At 42.7% G+C, this 15,528-nt stretch overlaps 1 protein-coding gene across 14 annotated transcripts in view; it reads right to left on the bottom strand.

The window, feature by feature from the left end:
- TNRC6B (trinucleotide repeat containing adaptor 6B) overlaps positions 1–15,528 on the bottom strand; it is a 242,251-nt gene that overhangs the window by 104,971 nt on the left and 121,752 nt on the right. Inside the window, exon 2 of one of the 14 annotated variants that reach the window (XM_070453398.1) lies at positions 2,800–2,892. The exons of 12 other annotated variants lie outside the window; for them this stretch is intronic. In XM_070453398.1, the coding sequence (XP_070309499.1) occupies positions 2,800–2,843 (44 nt within the window). In that variant the 5' untranslated portion in view covers positions 2,844–2,892. Of the gene's footprint in view, positions 1–1,767; positions 1,884–2,799; positions 2,893–15,528 lie in introns of those variants that run through there. One more of the 14 variants, XM_070453402.1, reaches the window with a different exon arrangement.

The raw sequence follows: 15,528 nt of genomic DNA, 5'->3' as shown, positions 1-15,528 counted from the left end.
TTTACTATGTATTATAAATACATTCATTCCTACATAAATAAAATGCCTAGAAGAATATGCATTAGCTGTTAACAGTGGTATCTCTAGGGAGTTGGATTGGGGAGATGGGTACATGGGTGCTAAGTTACTTTAGTCATGTCCAACTCCTTGTGACCCCATGGACTGTAGCCTGCCAGGCTCCTCTGTCCATGGGATTCTCCAGGCAAGAATACTGGAGTGGGTTGCCATGCCCTCCTCCAGGGGATCTCCTGGACCCAGGGATTGAACACGCGTCTCTGTCTTATGCACTGGCAGGAAGGTTCTTTACCACTAGCACCACCTGGGAAGCCCGATTGGGAAGGAGCAGGGTTTAAAATGAGAAATGGGGGACTTCTAATCCTATGTACTTCTCACAATTTAAGAGAGAAGTACATAAAATTACATATTTCTAAGAATATTATTTTTTCAAACTTCTTTTAAAATTGTAAAACAATCTCAAATGGATAGAAAAGTTGCATGTATCGTACAAAGAGCTCATTCTCCCAGAACCATTGAGAGTAAGTTGTCAATCTTGTGCTTCATCACTTCTAATACTTCAATGTATGTTTTTCTTAATAAAATAAAATCTCTTAGGTAACTAAAATACAGCTATCAAAATCAGGAAATTAACGCCACAGGCCCCATTCAGGTTTCGCTCTTATCCCAGCAACGATCTTTTAAAATAAAAGGATCCAGGTCAGCTCTTTTTAGTCTCCTTCAGTTTAAAATAGTTCGTCACCTTGCTTTGACTTTCATGACCTTGAACATTTAAAGATGATCACAGCCCACTTAATTTACGGACTGTCTCTCAAACTGGGCCTATCCGATGTTTCCTCATGATTAGATTCAGGCTATCCATCTTGGCACAAGTATCATCACAAGTATCATCAACTCAATATCACACAATCTCTATTATTTGTCCCACTGCTGGTCACGTTCACTCAGGTCACTTAGTTATGTCAGTATGTGCCATGCTTCTTCACTGTAAAGTTACTCTTTTTTCCCCCTTCGTTTTCAGTAAGTACTTTGAGGGGAGGCACTTTAAAATTTAAATAGGCCATTTTGAATTTATTCATTAGTCCATACACAGGTTTTATTGCAAAGCATGCGAAATTGTGAGAACCTTCAGTTTTCTCTTTTATTCAATAGGTTTTAACTAATGACTATCACTTCTGAAATTCTTATGATCAATTTACCCCACATTTAGCCAGTGGGAGCTCCTTCAAACTGGCATTCCTGTCCTGCAGCATCCTTGAAAACTTGTTTGCACAAGATATTCCAGGTTCATTTCAAACTTCTCTGCTCTAATCCTGTAATCAGCCATTTGTCCAAGAAGCTGGGGTTTCTTGTAGTGGAAAATGGTATTAAGAAGCCAAGATCTGGGCCTATGATAAATTCATTGCTACTGATGTACTGCTGCTCCCAGGCACCCCCACCCTCTTTATGGACAAAGAAAGGTAGGCACATATGTATGCATATAAATACACATGCATGAATTTTACAACTGTAATATCTCTCTATATATACGTATCAATACTTTTTAAAATTCATGAGTTCACATTAATACATCCAATCTTAACTTTACAAGATTCATTCCAGTTTTCTCCCTTTCAATATCTGTAACTCCCTTCTCCAACAGAGTTGCTAGCTCCCATTATACTTTACATCTGTAGCTGATCAATCCTCTCCCTGGATATTTAACTAGTTTCCCAGTGCTGCCACCCCAACCTCACTGCATGCCCTTCTCACCTCTCTTCAGGTCCAACACATCACACCAGACCCTCCCTGCTTGTGAAGGCCTCCGCATCCTACTTGGGCTCTGACACCCTGACCAGGTCACCTATCTTCTCTGCTTACATAAGAGGCTTTAGGACTGAATTGTTCTGAAGGAGAAGAAGGAAGAAAAATACTTTTAAAAATGCAGTGTAAAAAAATATTTCTTAAAAAAAAAAGTACCCATTAAGTTGGTACTTGTAATAATTCAAACAGCTAAGTTAAAGTTCATTTTTACATCATCTCTGAAGAACAGGTTTGTTAAGTAGATTAATAGTGTAAACAAGCCTGTAACCCAGATGTTTAACCTACTTAAGAAAAGTAATTGTTTTCAAGCACTCTAAAATCACTGGGCATGTACTTGCCTTTAATTACTGTCTAATTACAAATGATTTCTATTTTCTTCATTATAGCTTTGATAAGTCCTCTATTTGATTACACTTTAAGAATTACTACTTAAGCTCAAAACAGTTAAGATCCTTTTAAAAATGTCTCTTTATTAATCAATTTGGCTTTTCAATTAATCATTTGAGATAAACTTTTTAACTACTCAGTAATTCCTCTTTCCAGTTAATGTATCATGCTGCTCAAAAAGAAAAATGTCTTTCAATGGCCATCAGGACTGTCCCCCTAAAGACCTCCTGCCTCGCATGCCAGCAGCATTGGCCTCTTTGTCCTCGTTATTATTTATTATCAATGCAGTGCTGAGGAGTCCCATAAAGCCATCAGTTTACATCATTTGAACACATATTTTAAGACACGTTGCTTTATAAAACAGGGGGTTACCATCAATTAACAAAGTATTCTGCGCTGCCACTGAGAAGGCTTGGAAAGAGAATACATTCTGGAATCAGAGCCCCAGTTCCTCCACTTCCTTGTTTAGTAGTCTCAGATCAGACACTAAGCTTTGTGCCCACCATCTTTCTTATGAAGATCAAACTCCACTTCAGGTTGTGGTGAGGACTCAATGGGATCATGAGAAGTACTTGCTATGTAATAGGTACTTACTGAATGTGAGTACCCCACAAGAGACTCCTGGAAAAACTCAGCATGATTCAGACCAGTGTTTTTCAGTTTGGTCACACAAACCAAAGAGAGAATCTACAAAAGAACATGGGTCATAAGTGCTAGTTTAACGTGTGTCTGCCTATCACCGCCCCTGACCAAAACAAAGAAACATGAAAAAATACCAGCAAGAGTTCCATGACCTAAAAACAAGCAATGACTTTATTCTTTACCTAAGAGAATAGTATCAATGTTCAGAAGGAGAAGAAATGAGAAATAAATAGGTTATGTTTTCTACTTTTGACTTCCAAATAAAGCTGCCAATTGGTCTCAGAAACCCCAATTAACCCCGGCCTGAGGGCACTGGGGCCACTATCTCAGGGATGGGTTATTCATTTGTTTGTTCTGCCTAGCCAGCTCTGTCAAGCACCAGTGACTAAATATTAGGATTTAATATCTGATGAGAGAAGATCACACCACTAAAAATGAAGGAGAGGTAACCAGTCTGGTTTTTTCTTCTTTAATATTATATGTCTATTTTTATGTTTGCCTACACTGGGTCTTCACCGCTGCGTGCGCGCTTTTTCTAGTTGCGGTGCTTGGGCTTCTCACTGTGTTGGCTTCTCTCATCGTGAGCATGGGCTTTAGAACACTAGCTCAGAAGCTCTAGCACTTGGGCTCAGCTGCTCCACAGAACGTGGGATCTTCCCAGACCAGGGATTGAACCTGTGTCCCCTGCACTGACAGCTAGACTCTTAACCACTGGACCACTTCAGGGTAATCCAGAAGTAAGCAGTTTTTAAAACCAAAGGTGTTAATAATGTGATGCAGTATGGGCATTCTAGTAGTGTTGGAAAAAAAAAAAAAAAAGGACAAAAATGCTTGCCTCAAACAGTGAACCAAGCAGAAGTACAGAAGTCTCTGCAGGTTAAGACATGGCCTCCATAGAAAATATCAAGATAAGGAGTGAACCTAAATACTGTCTGGGGTCGCAAAGAGTCAGACACAACTGAGCGACTGAATTGAATTGAACTAAATACTGTCAGCAAACAGTGCCAAATGATCTATCTGTCCTGTGCATTCGATATTTGAAATATCTAAGCTTTTCTGGCATGTAAAAGCTGTGGTTTTGGTGTGTGTGTGTGTTTTTTAAATCATGAAAATTTGTTTACCATGAAGGGATGGAGGATATAGTGACCTTCCTTCCAAACTGCTTTGAGAACAAAGTTAAAAGAATGCAAACAAACTGCTGAGGTACCATGAATATACACTGCTATCTTTACAAATGAGTCTTCATACAAGAGGATAAAGTTGTCTACATGTTTCATTTGGAAAGCCTCTGTGCTTCCAAATGGCTTCCAAGCAAAGGTCAAAATGTCTCTCCCAAACCCAGGTTTGCAGAGAGCCTAAACTCTGAGTCACCTGTCACAGCCTTAGACACAGGCTGAGGGCACAGGGCCAGAGGCCTAACGCCTTACCCAGCAGAAGTCCAACTCGCTCTCCAGGAGAGCCAATGTCACTGAAAACACACGGGGACTCGCCCCAGGAAGAGAACACATTCTTGTCTGTCAAACTTGGAAATGCCCGCCCCCCACTGTAGACGCAGCAACAGGCAATACAGCCAGATCCCCCTCCTCTCAGCTGAGCTGCTCTTCAGTCTCTCCGCCCTCCCAACGGGTGCAAGTGCCAGCTGCTCGGGCTCTTCTCAGTTTAGTGGGGGGAGGACAGGTAAATCGAGAAGGTGCTACAGCCCAAAGAACTCGAGGTTGATCTGCATTTAAAGTCTTCTCGGTGAAAGACTTTTTTTTTTCTCTATTCAAAGATGTTTAGGCATGAGCAAGGCAGGTGGGAAAAAGAGAGTTCTATATAAAATATAATGTTGTGTAAAATGTACTTAAAAGGCAGGGGACAGTTCACAGATCCCTTTCATGCCACTTCAAAAGATTTCTGCTAGAAGGGCAGGATGGTTCAGCAACTTCAGGAAACTTCCGTGAAGCTATGGCCTGGGAGAAGCGGTCACGTCTGGTTTCCCCCCAGTGCAGTCAGGCTTAGTGATCAAGCGCACAAACTCAGCAGCCAAGGCTGTCAGGACCCCTTCCCACCTGTGCAGCTTTGGGCACGATACCTAACATCTCTGTAGTCAGCTCTAGCATGGCCATGAAGATTAAATGCTAATGTATATAAAGCACTTCAAAGCACAAAGAAAGTATTATTTTTCCCTTCTAAAGCATAAGTTCTCACCTCCTCCAACCCAGACCTTTCTTTCCTTTTCAGGAAAGACCTGACCTTGGTCCTATCTTATTCCCAGCCCAGCCCAGCATCTCATGAACATTCACCAGGATTCCCTGAAGACTTCAGGCCCTGGGTACTCCACACTACCTACCCAGGTCAGTTCTCACTCAGCCTCAGACGAACCCCAGCTCTCTGTGTTCTTCACCTTGCCTCGCTGGAAGGAGCCTGCACGGCTGCGGGGCGCTGCAGTTAGAAATAGAGGATGTCTTCTCTCAGCTAAAAGCCACAGGGTAGGTAGACGGCTCTTCCTGTAACCCTTCTCCACTCAAACTTCATCTCTTGTTTTACAGGGAGGAATGCCTCCTATTCAGAGACCAATGTCTCTCAGGGGGAACTCCCTCAAATATCCTTCTCTCCATTTCCAAATTTACTCTTCCCTCTCCAAGGCTAGGCTGTCATCTATGCAGCAAATCTCTTCCCACAGCTCCGTTGTATTTTCAAACCCTCTCCTCTGTTCAAGCCAACTAGCTGCAGCAAATGCATCCTAGGTACCAGGCTCAGGTCACGGATGAAGTCAGAGTTCATCCCAGTATCCTCGCTGGTTACCTCTGGACTTGTTCTTTCCCGAGCCTTCAGATTCATGCTTTAGAACATAAGCCCCACAAAGACAAGGATCTCATCTCTTTTCTCCCAGCTTTATCTCTGGAGAGGGCTTCCCAGGTGGCACCAGCGGTAAAGAATCCGCCTGACAATGAAGGAGACACAAGGGACGTGGCTCCAATCCTTGGGTCGGGAAGATCCTCTGGAGTAGGAAAGGGCAACCCACTCCAGTGTTCTTGCCTGGAAAACCCCATGGACAGAGGAGCCTGGCGGGTTACAGTCCATGCGGTTACAGGGTCAAACACAACTAAGCAACTGACTCAACAGTAAAACCACCACCAAGGGGTGTGTGTGTGTGTGTGTGTGGTGCTGGGGTTACAGAAGTGAGCACAACTGGTTCCTGTCCTAGAGCTACTCACCGTGGTGACAGAAACCGAAAACCCACAGGCAGACTTCCCAATGTGACAGACAGCGGCAAGCGGAATGAATGACAACATGCTGGACTTCAATGGAGCCCTGAACCTGTTGCACTGAGCTCCTAAAGGCCAAACCTAACTGCCCACAGCTAGGGTTTATCTCGGCTGACCTGAGGAACCAGCCCTGATAACCCTCCTTTACTTCCCTAAACTCCTTCCTGCCTGGGTTTCTCTTGCACCACCTTTTTCCTGTTTTCATCCCACTCTTCTGATCATCTGCTAGGAGAGTGCTGTCATAACCGTGGCCTAGAAGACCATCTCCAGATGTAAATGGATGGCTCCCAACTTCTCTCGAGCGCCAGATGGTTCTTTTCACTTGTCAATTCAGTTCAGTTGCTCAGTCGTGTCCAACTCTTTGCAACGCCATGGACCGCAGCATGCCAGGCAAGCTATACTAAATGTCCAGCAAACATCTCAAGCATGTCCAAAGCACACACAAGCCTGTCTGCCCCATCCTCACCCTTTTACACATTCAACACCTCTGCCCCACCCAATGAATGCCCATTACCACTCCTGGCATTACCCATTCCACCCAGCCTGGGGCCTGTGCACAATTCCTCCCTCTTTCTCACATCCAATGGACTTCACCATTCAGAAATACCAAATTGTTTCTAAAATCTAGTTCTTTCCATCTGTACCATCACTCACTTAATTTACATTCTCCAATCTCTCCTCTTGCTTTGACTGCCCCCAGTGTCTCCTCCTGTATCAGATCCCAACACGGAGATCAACAGAAGCAAGTTGAGATTTTTTTTTAAATATTGAGAACAACTGTTTGTTTATTTTTGGCTGTGCTGGGGTCTTTGTTGCTGTGTGAGAAATTTCTCTAGTCGCAGTGCTTCTCATTGCGGTGGCTTCTTTTCTTGCAGAGCATGGGCTCTAGGGCACGGGCTAAGTAGTTGTGGCCTATGGGCTTAGCTGCTCCTAGGCATGTGGAAGCTTCCTGGACCAGGGATCAAACCTGTGTCCCCTGCACTAACAGGTGGATTCTTAACCACTGGGCCACCAGGGAAACCCTGGCAAGTTGAGGTTTTAAAACTGCTTTCTACAGGATAAAATTCAGATTCCTTAGGCCACAAATTCCAACCAACCCTTCCCCTCTCCTCCAGGCAGCCTACACAAACATCTCACCATTTCTCATACTCCCCCACCCCCAACTCCTCGCCTCTGTTCAAGCCACTTCCTCTGCCTGAAATGCTAGCAACAAAAAGTATGAGAACAGTAGCTAACACTGACTCCAGGTACTGTTATTATCCCCTATTTTACAAGTGAAAAAGCTGAGGCACACAGATATTACTTGCCCAAAAGTGGGTTGACCTAATCATACATCTGTCCTGGCTTCAGAACCTCAGTTCTTAGCCCCTATGTTATATCACTCCTCCCCTACTCACCAACCCCTTCCCCAAGCAACTCCTAACTTCCCTTAAAGACTCAGTTCAAGGACTTCCCTGGTAGTCCAGAGGCTAAGACTCCGCGCTCCCAATGCAGGGGACCAGGATCTGATTCCTGGTCAGGGAACTAAATCTCATGTGCTGTAACTAAGACTGCAAGTTCCACAACGAAGATCAAAGATTCTGCATGCTGCAACTAAGACCCAGCACAGCTAAATAAATATTAAAAAAAAAAAAAAAAAACACCACACTGATGACAACTCAGGTCAGATTCTTCTTCTTTGGTGGAATCTTCCCTAGTGCCCTAGGCTCTGCCTCCAACCTCCAGGATCTCTTGGCATCATGCCTGTCTTTATTACAGGCAGGTTCATATTACTGGTTGTGTTCCAAAAAGAAAAACCAGGTCTTTATATCATTGTGCTATTCCCATCAACCTATAGTGCCTGATGCACAAATACTTAGGTAGTAATTTCTCCAAGTACACAGGACGCAGCGTATGCCCCGCTCAATACACCAAGTCTACCAGCACGATACTGCTTCTGAACACCCTACCTACACTGCTAACCCCAAACTCTCCCCTTTTCCTCTGTTGGCCAGAGGACTCTGATGAGGAAAAGTCAAAGCCCTCACGGGGACAGCCACTCCCACAGCCAGCTGATAGCATTATCACAGCAGGGCAGACCAGTGAGCTGCCGGCCATGCGTCCCTTGATTACAGGAGTAAAGTGCATCGAAAAAGCACTTTCTCTCGCTGAAGACAGACAGAGGGGACATTTGATGTGTGGCTGCCAGATTTAAGGTCTTTGTCGTTTAAGATGTGAGAGTGGGAGGATGGATATAAAAATAATATGTAATATGACAGAAAATCAGCTATGGCCATTATTTACAAGTCACCAAGAGCCAACAAGCTGGCAGAAATGTACATAAGTAATATTATTTAGTTTCGTGAGCTAACGGCCTCTTTTACAAAATCACCATGACTATACAGTTGACCCTTGAACAACTAGTGTTTGTACTGTGCGTGTCCACTAATATGTGGATTTTTTTTCAAGAGTAAATACTTAACAGTTGAATCCGCAGATGCATAACTGTGGATACGAAGGGCTGACTGTAAATTTATACTCGGATTTTCAACCACAGAGAGGACTGTCATCCCTAACCCCAGCACTGTTCAAGGGTCAACTGTATACCTCATTAAATCAGATCAACTTTGGAACAGGCTCTGAATAGAAGAGAATGCTCTAAATTCTACAATTAGAATAGAACTGCTCAGCACCTAATGGAGTTGGCTTTTTTTTTCCTTATGTTAAAGTAGAATGGTCATCTGGTTACAGTATATTCAGAGGAAGTAATTTTTTTTTAAAGTGTGAGTTCCTGTGACACGGTAACCATCATCATAGTTAATAAATAAGAATGAAGGAAGGCAGTCTCAGAACTTGTATTCCTATAAAGTGAGGCTAATAAAACCAGCGAGCACACAGTTAATTGTAATACATGCTAAGAGATGGTCTATAATTAGGGTGATTCCCTAATGCTGAAATCCTGTACCTGTGCTGATCTGCATTCCCTATGTAATAGTCTTCATAAAGCTATATTCAACTTAGTAAAATGTTTCTTATTCTGCGACTATGCATTCTACTCCTTTGTCAAAATGCCTTTTCTTTGAAATAATGGTAAAAAATAGGGTTGCCTTTTTTTTCCAAATGCTGTTACTTGGCAAATTTAAAACTGGTTAATTCATGTTGGACCCTAATATTGCTTTTGCAATGTTACAGTTCCCTGAAACTACATCTGGGAACCACCATGTTAAAGTGTCTGAAGAGACCTGGGAAACAGCCAAATCCAGCTTGCTTGTCTAGAATGTAGTTTTAAGAAAGGAATAATTAAAATGGAAAGCACACCATGCATTACTCCAAACTGTGCCTAAAAAACAAAAATAAAAATCTGGTACTTTAAGATTTTATATATACATAACACTTGTAAGATTCTGAATACATATTAGCATCTTAAAGATTCTAAGTCCTTGTAGTAAGCAAGATCAGTTTAATTCAGGAAAGGACCCCTTTTTTTTTTTTCTTTTTTACCCAGACAAACCTATTAGTACCTTGACAGTGGGAAATGCTAAACTAATCAAACCTACTGAAGTGTATCTGAAAACAGAATGTGTTAATTAGGGGAAATGTGTCTTCCTGAAACCTGGAAAGAGGGCAGGGAATCACCCCTCCCAAAAGAGAGTATGACACTGTTTTCTGTGGGGCTTTCTCAAGAGAAAATAGATCATCTGGCAGTCTGGTTTTTCTACTTAAGTTTCTCTAAAATTTGGGGAAGGGGGACATATGTAAATCTCTCCATTCCTCAATATGGATGTCCAGTTCCTAGTGATCCAAACAGAATGCCCTGGATAGGAAGGACAACATTCTGGTCATCAAAAATACCCATCTTCTACATGCTCAAGTAGCAAATGAACACTTCTAAAAATCACTTATGAATCTGGTTGGTGTGACAACTGAGCAGAATGACAAATCTGATTCCCAAAATCAACCAAAGTGGGGACCAGGTCTGGGAATACGGCCAACTCCTGAGTGGTCCCCTAAACCTTCTCTAAACTTGAGTGAGACAACACAGAGTGGGTCATTAAGCCACTTTAGTAGTTGGGATCAGCTTATTTGGGGTTTTGTTTTACAAAATGGACTTGAGGAAAACGTATCAGGATAGAATATATTACATAGTATCACAAGGAAAATACTTTTGCTTTAGTGCATACTTTATGTATGGGGCTTCCCAGGTTGTACAATGGTAAAGAATTTCAAGCTGCCAATGCAGGAGACTCAGGAGACTGGGGTTCCATCCCTGGGTTGGGAAGATCCCCTGGAGAAGGAAATGGCAGCCCACTCCAGTATTCTTCCCTGGGAAATCCCATGGACAGAGGAGCCTGGCGGGCTATAATCCATGGAGTCACTAAAGAGTTGGGACACGATTTGGCAACTAAACAACAATACTTTATTCTCAATGCAAATTATATTTCTCAGTGTTGATCCAATCAAAAAGTTTGGAAGCCACTGTTCTAAGCTACCCAACTAGCCATCTAACTTCAGCTTAAAAACAGCAACTTCTTGGCATAAAAGAGCAGCAATTATTTTCGGCAAGCAAAGGGTTAAAAAAAAAACCACACACAAACAATGGCATCTAGAGGTACAAGACTTACTGCTTTGGGCTCTGAGAGGGGACAAGGGATCCTGTGCTAGGTCTCTGGTCTTATTAAGCCATTAAATGACATCACGCGGGGAAGTGGCTAAGACTTCAAGCTCTCAACGCAGGGCTCCTGGGTTTGATCTCTGGTCAGGAAAGTAGATTCCACATGCCCCAACTAAAGACCTTGAATGCTGCAAGGTACACTGAGGATCTCCAGTGCCAGAACTAGGACCCAGCGCACCCAAATAAAAACAAATAATAAATATCAAAAAATAAATGAAGGGCATCACGTAAGCCCACCACTACACAGTATGGCTGTTTTTAACAAAGGCATGGATGACTAAAATGCACTTCTAAAGGAAAACAAAAAGGTAAGGAATTAATTTTCGTATTGATTTTAAAAACAGGACTTCAGTGAATAGCTGACACTTCAAATTCTTATATTTCACAGAAATATGAAATTTAAGAAAATTTCATGGAAAAATAAGGTCCTCTATGTCCACCAAGATGGAATTGTGCACCAACCCAAAACCAATGCCTGACTTTCCAGTGTGAACAACATTTGGTTCCAAGCACAATTCAGGATCATTTCTATCTTTACAGGTTATTATTTAGAAGCTGTAGTTAGCAACTAGCTAGCAGTATAAATCAGTGAGATCACTAAATATAATATAAATCTCTGAACCTGCTTTTTTATAAACCACTCATACTTAGTAAATATTATACTGGACCAGATGTCCAGAAATACAAAATGAGTATAATAGTCCATGGCCAAACAGCCTGCCAAAGAGAAGTGAGATTCAAGCCCAAGATAATTAGCCTTTGGCACCCTTACCCCTCATGCACCTCTACCCACACTGGAAGACTGGGATCGAGGACTGAAAGCTTCTGAGAACCCTGGAATCCTGATGTCACCTCCCACCTAAACCACTCATCTCACTGGCTCCACAGAGTTGGAAAAGGGGGCAGCAGTGCTGCTACCCTTCCAGCTAAAGCTGCTGTTATTTACTTTTTAAAAGCTTTTTACTTTGTATTAGGGTACAACCGATGAACAATGCTGTGAAAGTCTCAGGTGTCCAGCGAAGGGACTCAGCCATACGTACAGATGTATCCACCGTCCCCTGAACTCCCCCCACCCACGGTGCCACACAACACTGAGCAGAGTTCCCTGTGCTACACAGCAGGTCTTTGGTGGTTATCCATTTGAAATACAGCAGTGTGTACATGTCCATCCTAATCTCCCTGACTATCCCTTCCTTAGATGTAAACCTCTGTACCTAGCATTTCTAATAGGACACAAATTGGTTATATTTAAAAACTTTTACCAATGTACCATCCTGCTGACCTGAACAATTTTTTTCAATTCCTTGTTTTAAATTTTAGAACCTGCACATTAAAAAAAAACAGTTCATCTTCTCACAAGTAAACTTAGGATCTGACCCCTCCAATTCTAAAAATTTCATAAGCATAAGCCCACGTGTTCTAAGTAACACCAATCCTATGAAGTGCTTTGCCATGGGAAGAATGTTTAGTGATGATCTGGCTATTTCCAAAATGCACAGTACCTGCAAGTACCTGTCTTACTTTGCGTAAATGCTCCCTGTCCAATTTTGTAGCCACACACAGCTAGTGTGCACTTTTAACGAGGCCACTGTGACAGAGAAACTGAATTTTCAAATGAATTTTGTTTAACTTAAATTTTAAGGGTGTTCCCTGGTGGTCTGGTGGTTAGAATTCTAGGATTTTACGTCCATGGTCAATCCCTTTTTAGGAAACTGAGATCTCGTAAACTGCGAGGCAACAGCCAAAAAAAATTTTTTTTTCCTTAAATTGGTAATTTACTTCCATTACTAGAAAACTTGTATGTTTGGAAAAACTTGGGTATGTGAATATACTTTTTCAACTGTGTATGTGTCTGTGCTCAGCTGTATCCAAATCTGCGACCCCATGGACTATAGCCTGTCAGACTCTTCTGTCCACAGGATTTTCCAGGCAAAAACACTGGAGTGGGCTGCCATTCCCTACCCCAGGGGATCTTTTCAACCCAGGGATCACACCTGCGTCTTCTGTAACGGTAGGTAGATTCTTTATCCCTGCGCCACCTGGGAAGCCCCTACTTTTTCAACTACAAGTTTTATCAAATCTAAATACAGATCAAGCATTTCTAATAAAATTTCATGTTCAAACTGAAATGTGTTGTAAGGATAAAACACCAGATTTTGAAAACCTGAATAGTAAAAAAGAATATCAAATATCCCATTAATATTTTAAAATATATTACATGTTGAATTTATATTATTTTGCACATCTAAATAAAGTAGATATTATTAAAATTAATCTCACCTGTGTCTGTTTTGGCCACGTGGCATGCAGGATCTTAGTTCCCCAACCAGGGATAGAACCTGAGCCCTTGGCAGTGAAAGCATAGAGTCCTAACCACTGGACCGCCAGGGAATTCCTGCTTATTATTTTTTTTAATGTGACTCTTGGAAAATGTAAAATAACACATGACTCACATTCTATTTCCACTGAATGGTGCTGGCATAACCTAATGATTCCCAACCCTTTCCCACTAGAATGCCTTCTGCGAGCAGGTTCTGGGAGGCTGCCATAACCAAACACTGTTCTTCCTGTGTGACCCCAAAACCTGCTGACCGCATCTGACACTGAGAAGTCCTTCCCTTCTCCTCACTGACTCTGACTGACTGTCCTGCACAAGCACCTTTCTTTAATCCTCTCCCAGGTCCACTTTCTCTTCCTGTCCCCAAGGCCCCATTATCAGTTCTCTTTTCCATTCTCTGCACTTCCATGGTGACCTCATCCCCTCTCAGCTTCAATTATCACTTCTACATGGAGGACTTCCAATTCTTTATCTCTGCTTCTGAACTCTTTCTCAAGCGTCAGTTCCACATTGTCAGCCGCCTGCCAACCAGGTCCATCTGGAAGGCCTAGCAACTTCTTAAACTCGGTATGTCTGACCTGAAATTCCACATCTTTTGCTGAAGATTCTCATCATTCACCTTCAACACCTGGGGTCCCTGGTACCTCCTCCAGCCTCACAGTCTTACAGCAGGCCCTTCTCTAACAGTCCTCTTCGCCACAGCCTCTTACCTGGCCTGCCTGTCTCAATTATCCCCAGTCCTCCCCTCTTCCAACCCCACCATGCCCGTCCTCCTCTTGCCCCACCGCCATACTAGTATTCTCAAAATACCATCTAGATCACATTGCTATCAGACTTTCAACAGATCCCCATTATCTGCCGCAGCAATCCAAACTACTGGGCAGGCATCCCAGCTCTCCCACAGACAACCAACCACCCTTCAGTCCCCTCTGAACACAATCAGCCCTCCTCCAGCTGCAATGCTCTGCCCTCAAGTCTGCTCTTCTGCCCAATCTTTAAAGAAAGTGAAAGTCACTCAGTCGTGTCCAACTCTTCGTGAGGCCATGGACTTTACAGTCCACGGAATTCTCTAAGCCAGAATACTGGAGTGGGTAGCCTTTCCCTTCGCCAGGGTATCTTTCCAACCCAGGGATCAAACCCAGGTCTCCGGCATTGCAGGCAGATTCTTTACCAGCTGAGCCACAAGGGAAGCCCAATCTTTAAAGCTCAGCTCAAATAAAAGGTCCTCATAAAGCCTTCTCTCCTCAACCAAGCTGAAGTTATAGCCCTTCTCCTCCCTGAAACTCCTTCCGTATTCCCAACAGCAACCGTAGTAGTAATGGGAGTGCATCTGTGGTCTTACCCTGTTTTTTGTAAGAGTGTCCTTTCGACAGTACCCAAGAGCACTTGCACAGCACATTGTCACTTGTGGACAGCTTACCAAAGAAATCAACTTAAAAAGGAAAATCTTGGTAAAGTTGGGACCACTGATGATTCTCAAATTTTTATCTCCAGCCAGATATCTAATTACTCCCCCAGGGATCTTCCCGACCCAGGGATTGAACCTGAGTCTCTTACATCTCTTGCATTGGCAGGCACGTTCTTTACCACCAGCACCACATGGGAAGCCCTGACCTTCATTTAGATGTCCCAAGATTCATTTACTCCAAAACTGAACTCACTTTCTCGATCCCACATCTGTCTCTTGTCTAAAGGGACCCTAATTCCGTGAATGGTACAACCATCTCATCAGTAGCCCAGGCTAGAGACAGAGGTGTGATCTTTTATCTCCCCAATCCTAATCCTCAAGGATCAGGTTCTATGACATCTTCTTCCTAAATGTCTCTGGATTTATCCATTTCTTCCCAACTCGCTGTTAGTCCAGGCCACCACTACCTAGGATTACTGCAATACGATCCAGTCTTATACTCAATCTTCCAGCCACTTTCTACAGGGTGACTAGACCGTATCTTTCAACAACTCATCGTGAACAGGTGAAACTCCTGCTGAGAACTCTTTAACTGTTCTCAAGATAAAGACTTCCAAACATGACTGATAGGCTCCTCTACATCTCACCAGTGTTTACCCTTTCAGATTCCCCTTTCATTTCCCAGATTATCTTTTCTCTTACACACATCACGCTCCAACCATGTCCAAGTACTCTACATACAGGTCTCCAAACATGCTGAATTCCTCTCTTGCCTCAGGGCCCTTGCATAAGCTGGTCCTTCTATATGGGTTGCATGTCCCTCTTTCGTAATTGTCCAACACCCTGAGGACTGACCAGGCTCCCTGCATTTATAGTCTTTCTAACTTCATAATGGTACCTGGAAAAAAAAAATCTCCCTAGTATAAAACTCCTATGCTAGCATTTATTCCAATACCTGGCAGGTAACAGGTATTCAATAATTATTTGTTGAAATGAATTAACAGATAAAAATGGTTTTCTTTGAAATAAATTC

The sequence above is a fragment of the Odocoileus virginianus genome, chromosome 23 (assembly GCF_023699985.2).
Source record: "Odocoileus virginianus isolate 20LAN1187 ecotype Illinois chromosome 23, Ovbor_1.2, whole genome shotgun sequence".
NCBI lineage: Eukaryota > Metazoa > Chordata > Mammalia > Artiodactyla > Cervidae > Odocoileus > Odocoileus virginianus.
This window is presented reverse-complemented; position numbering and strand designations above follow the sequence as displayed.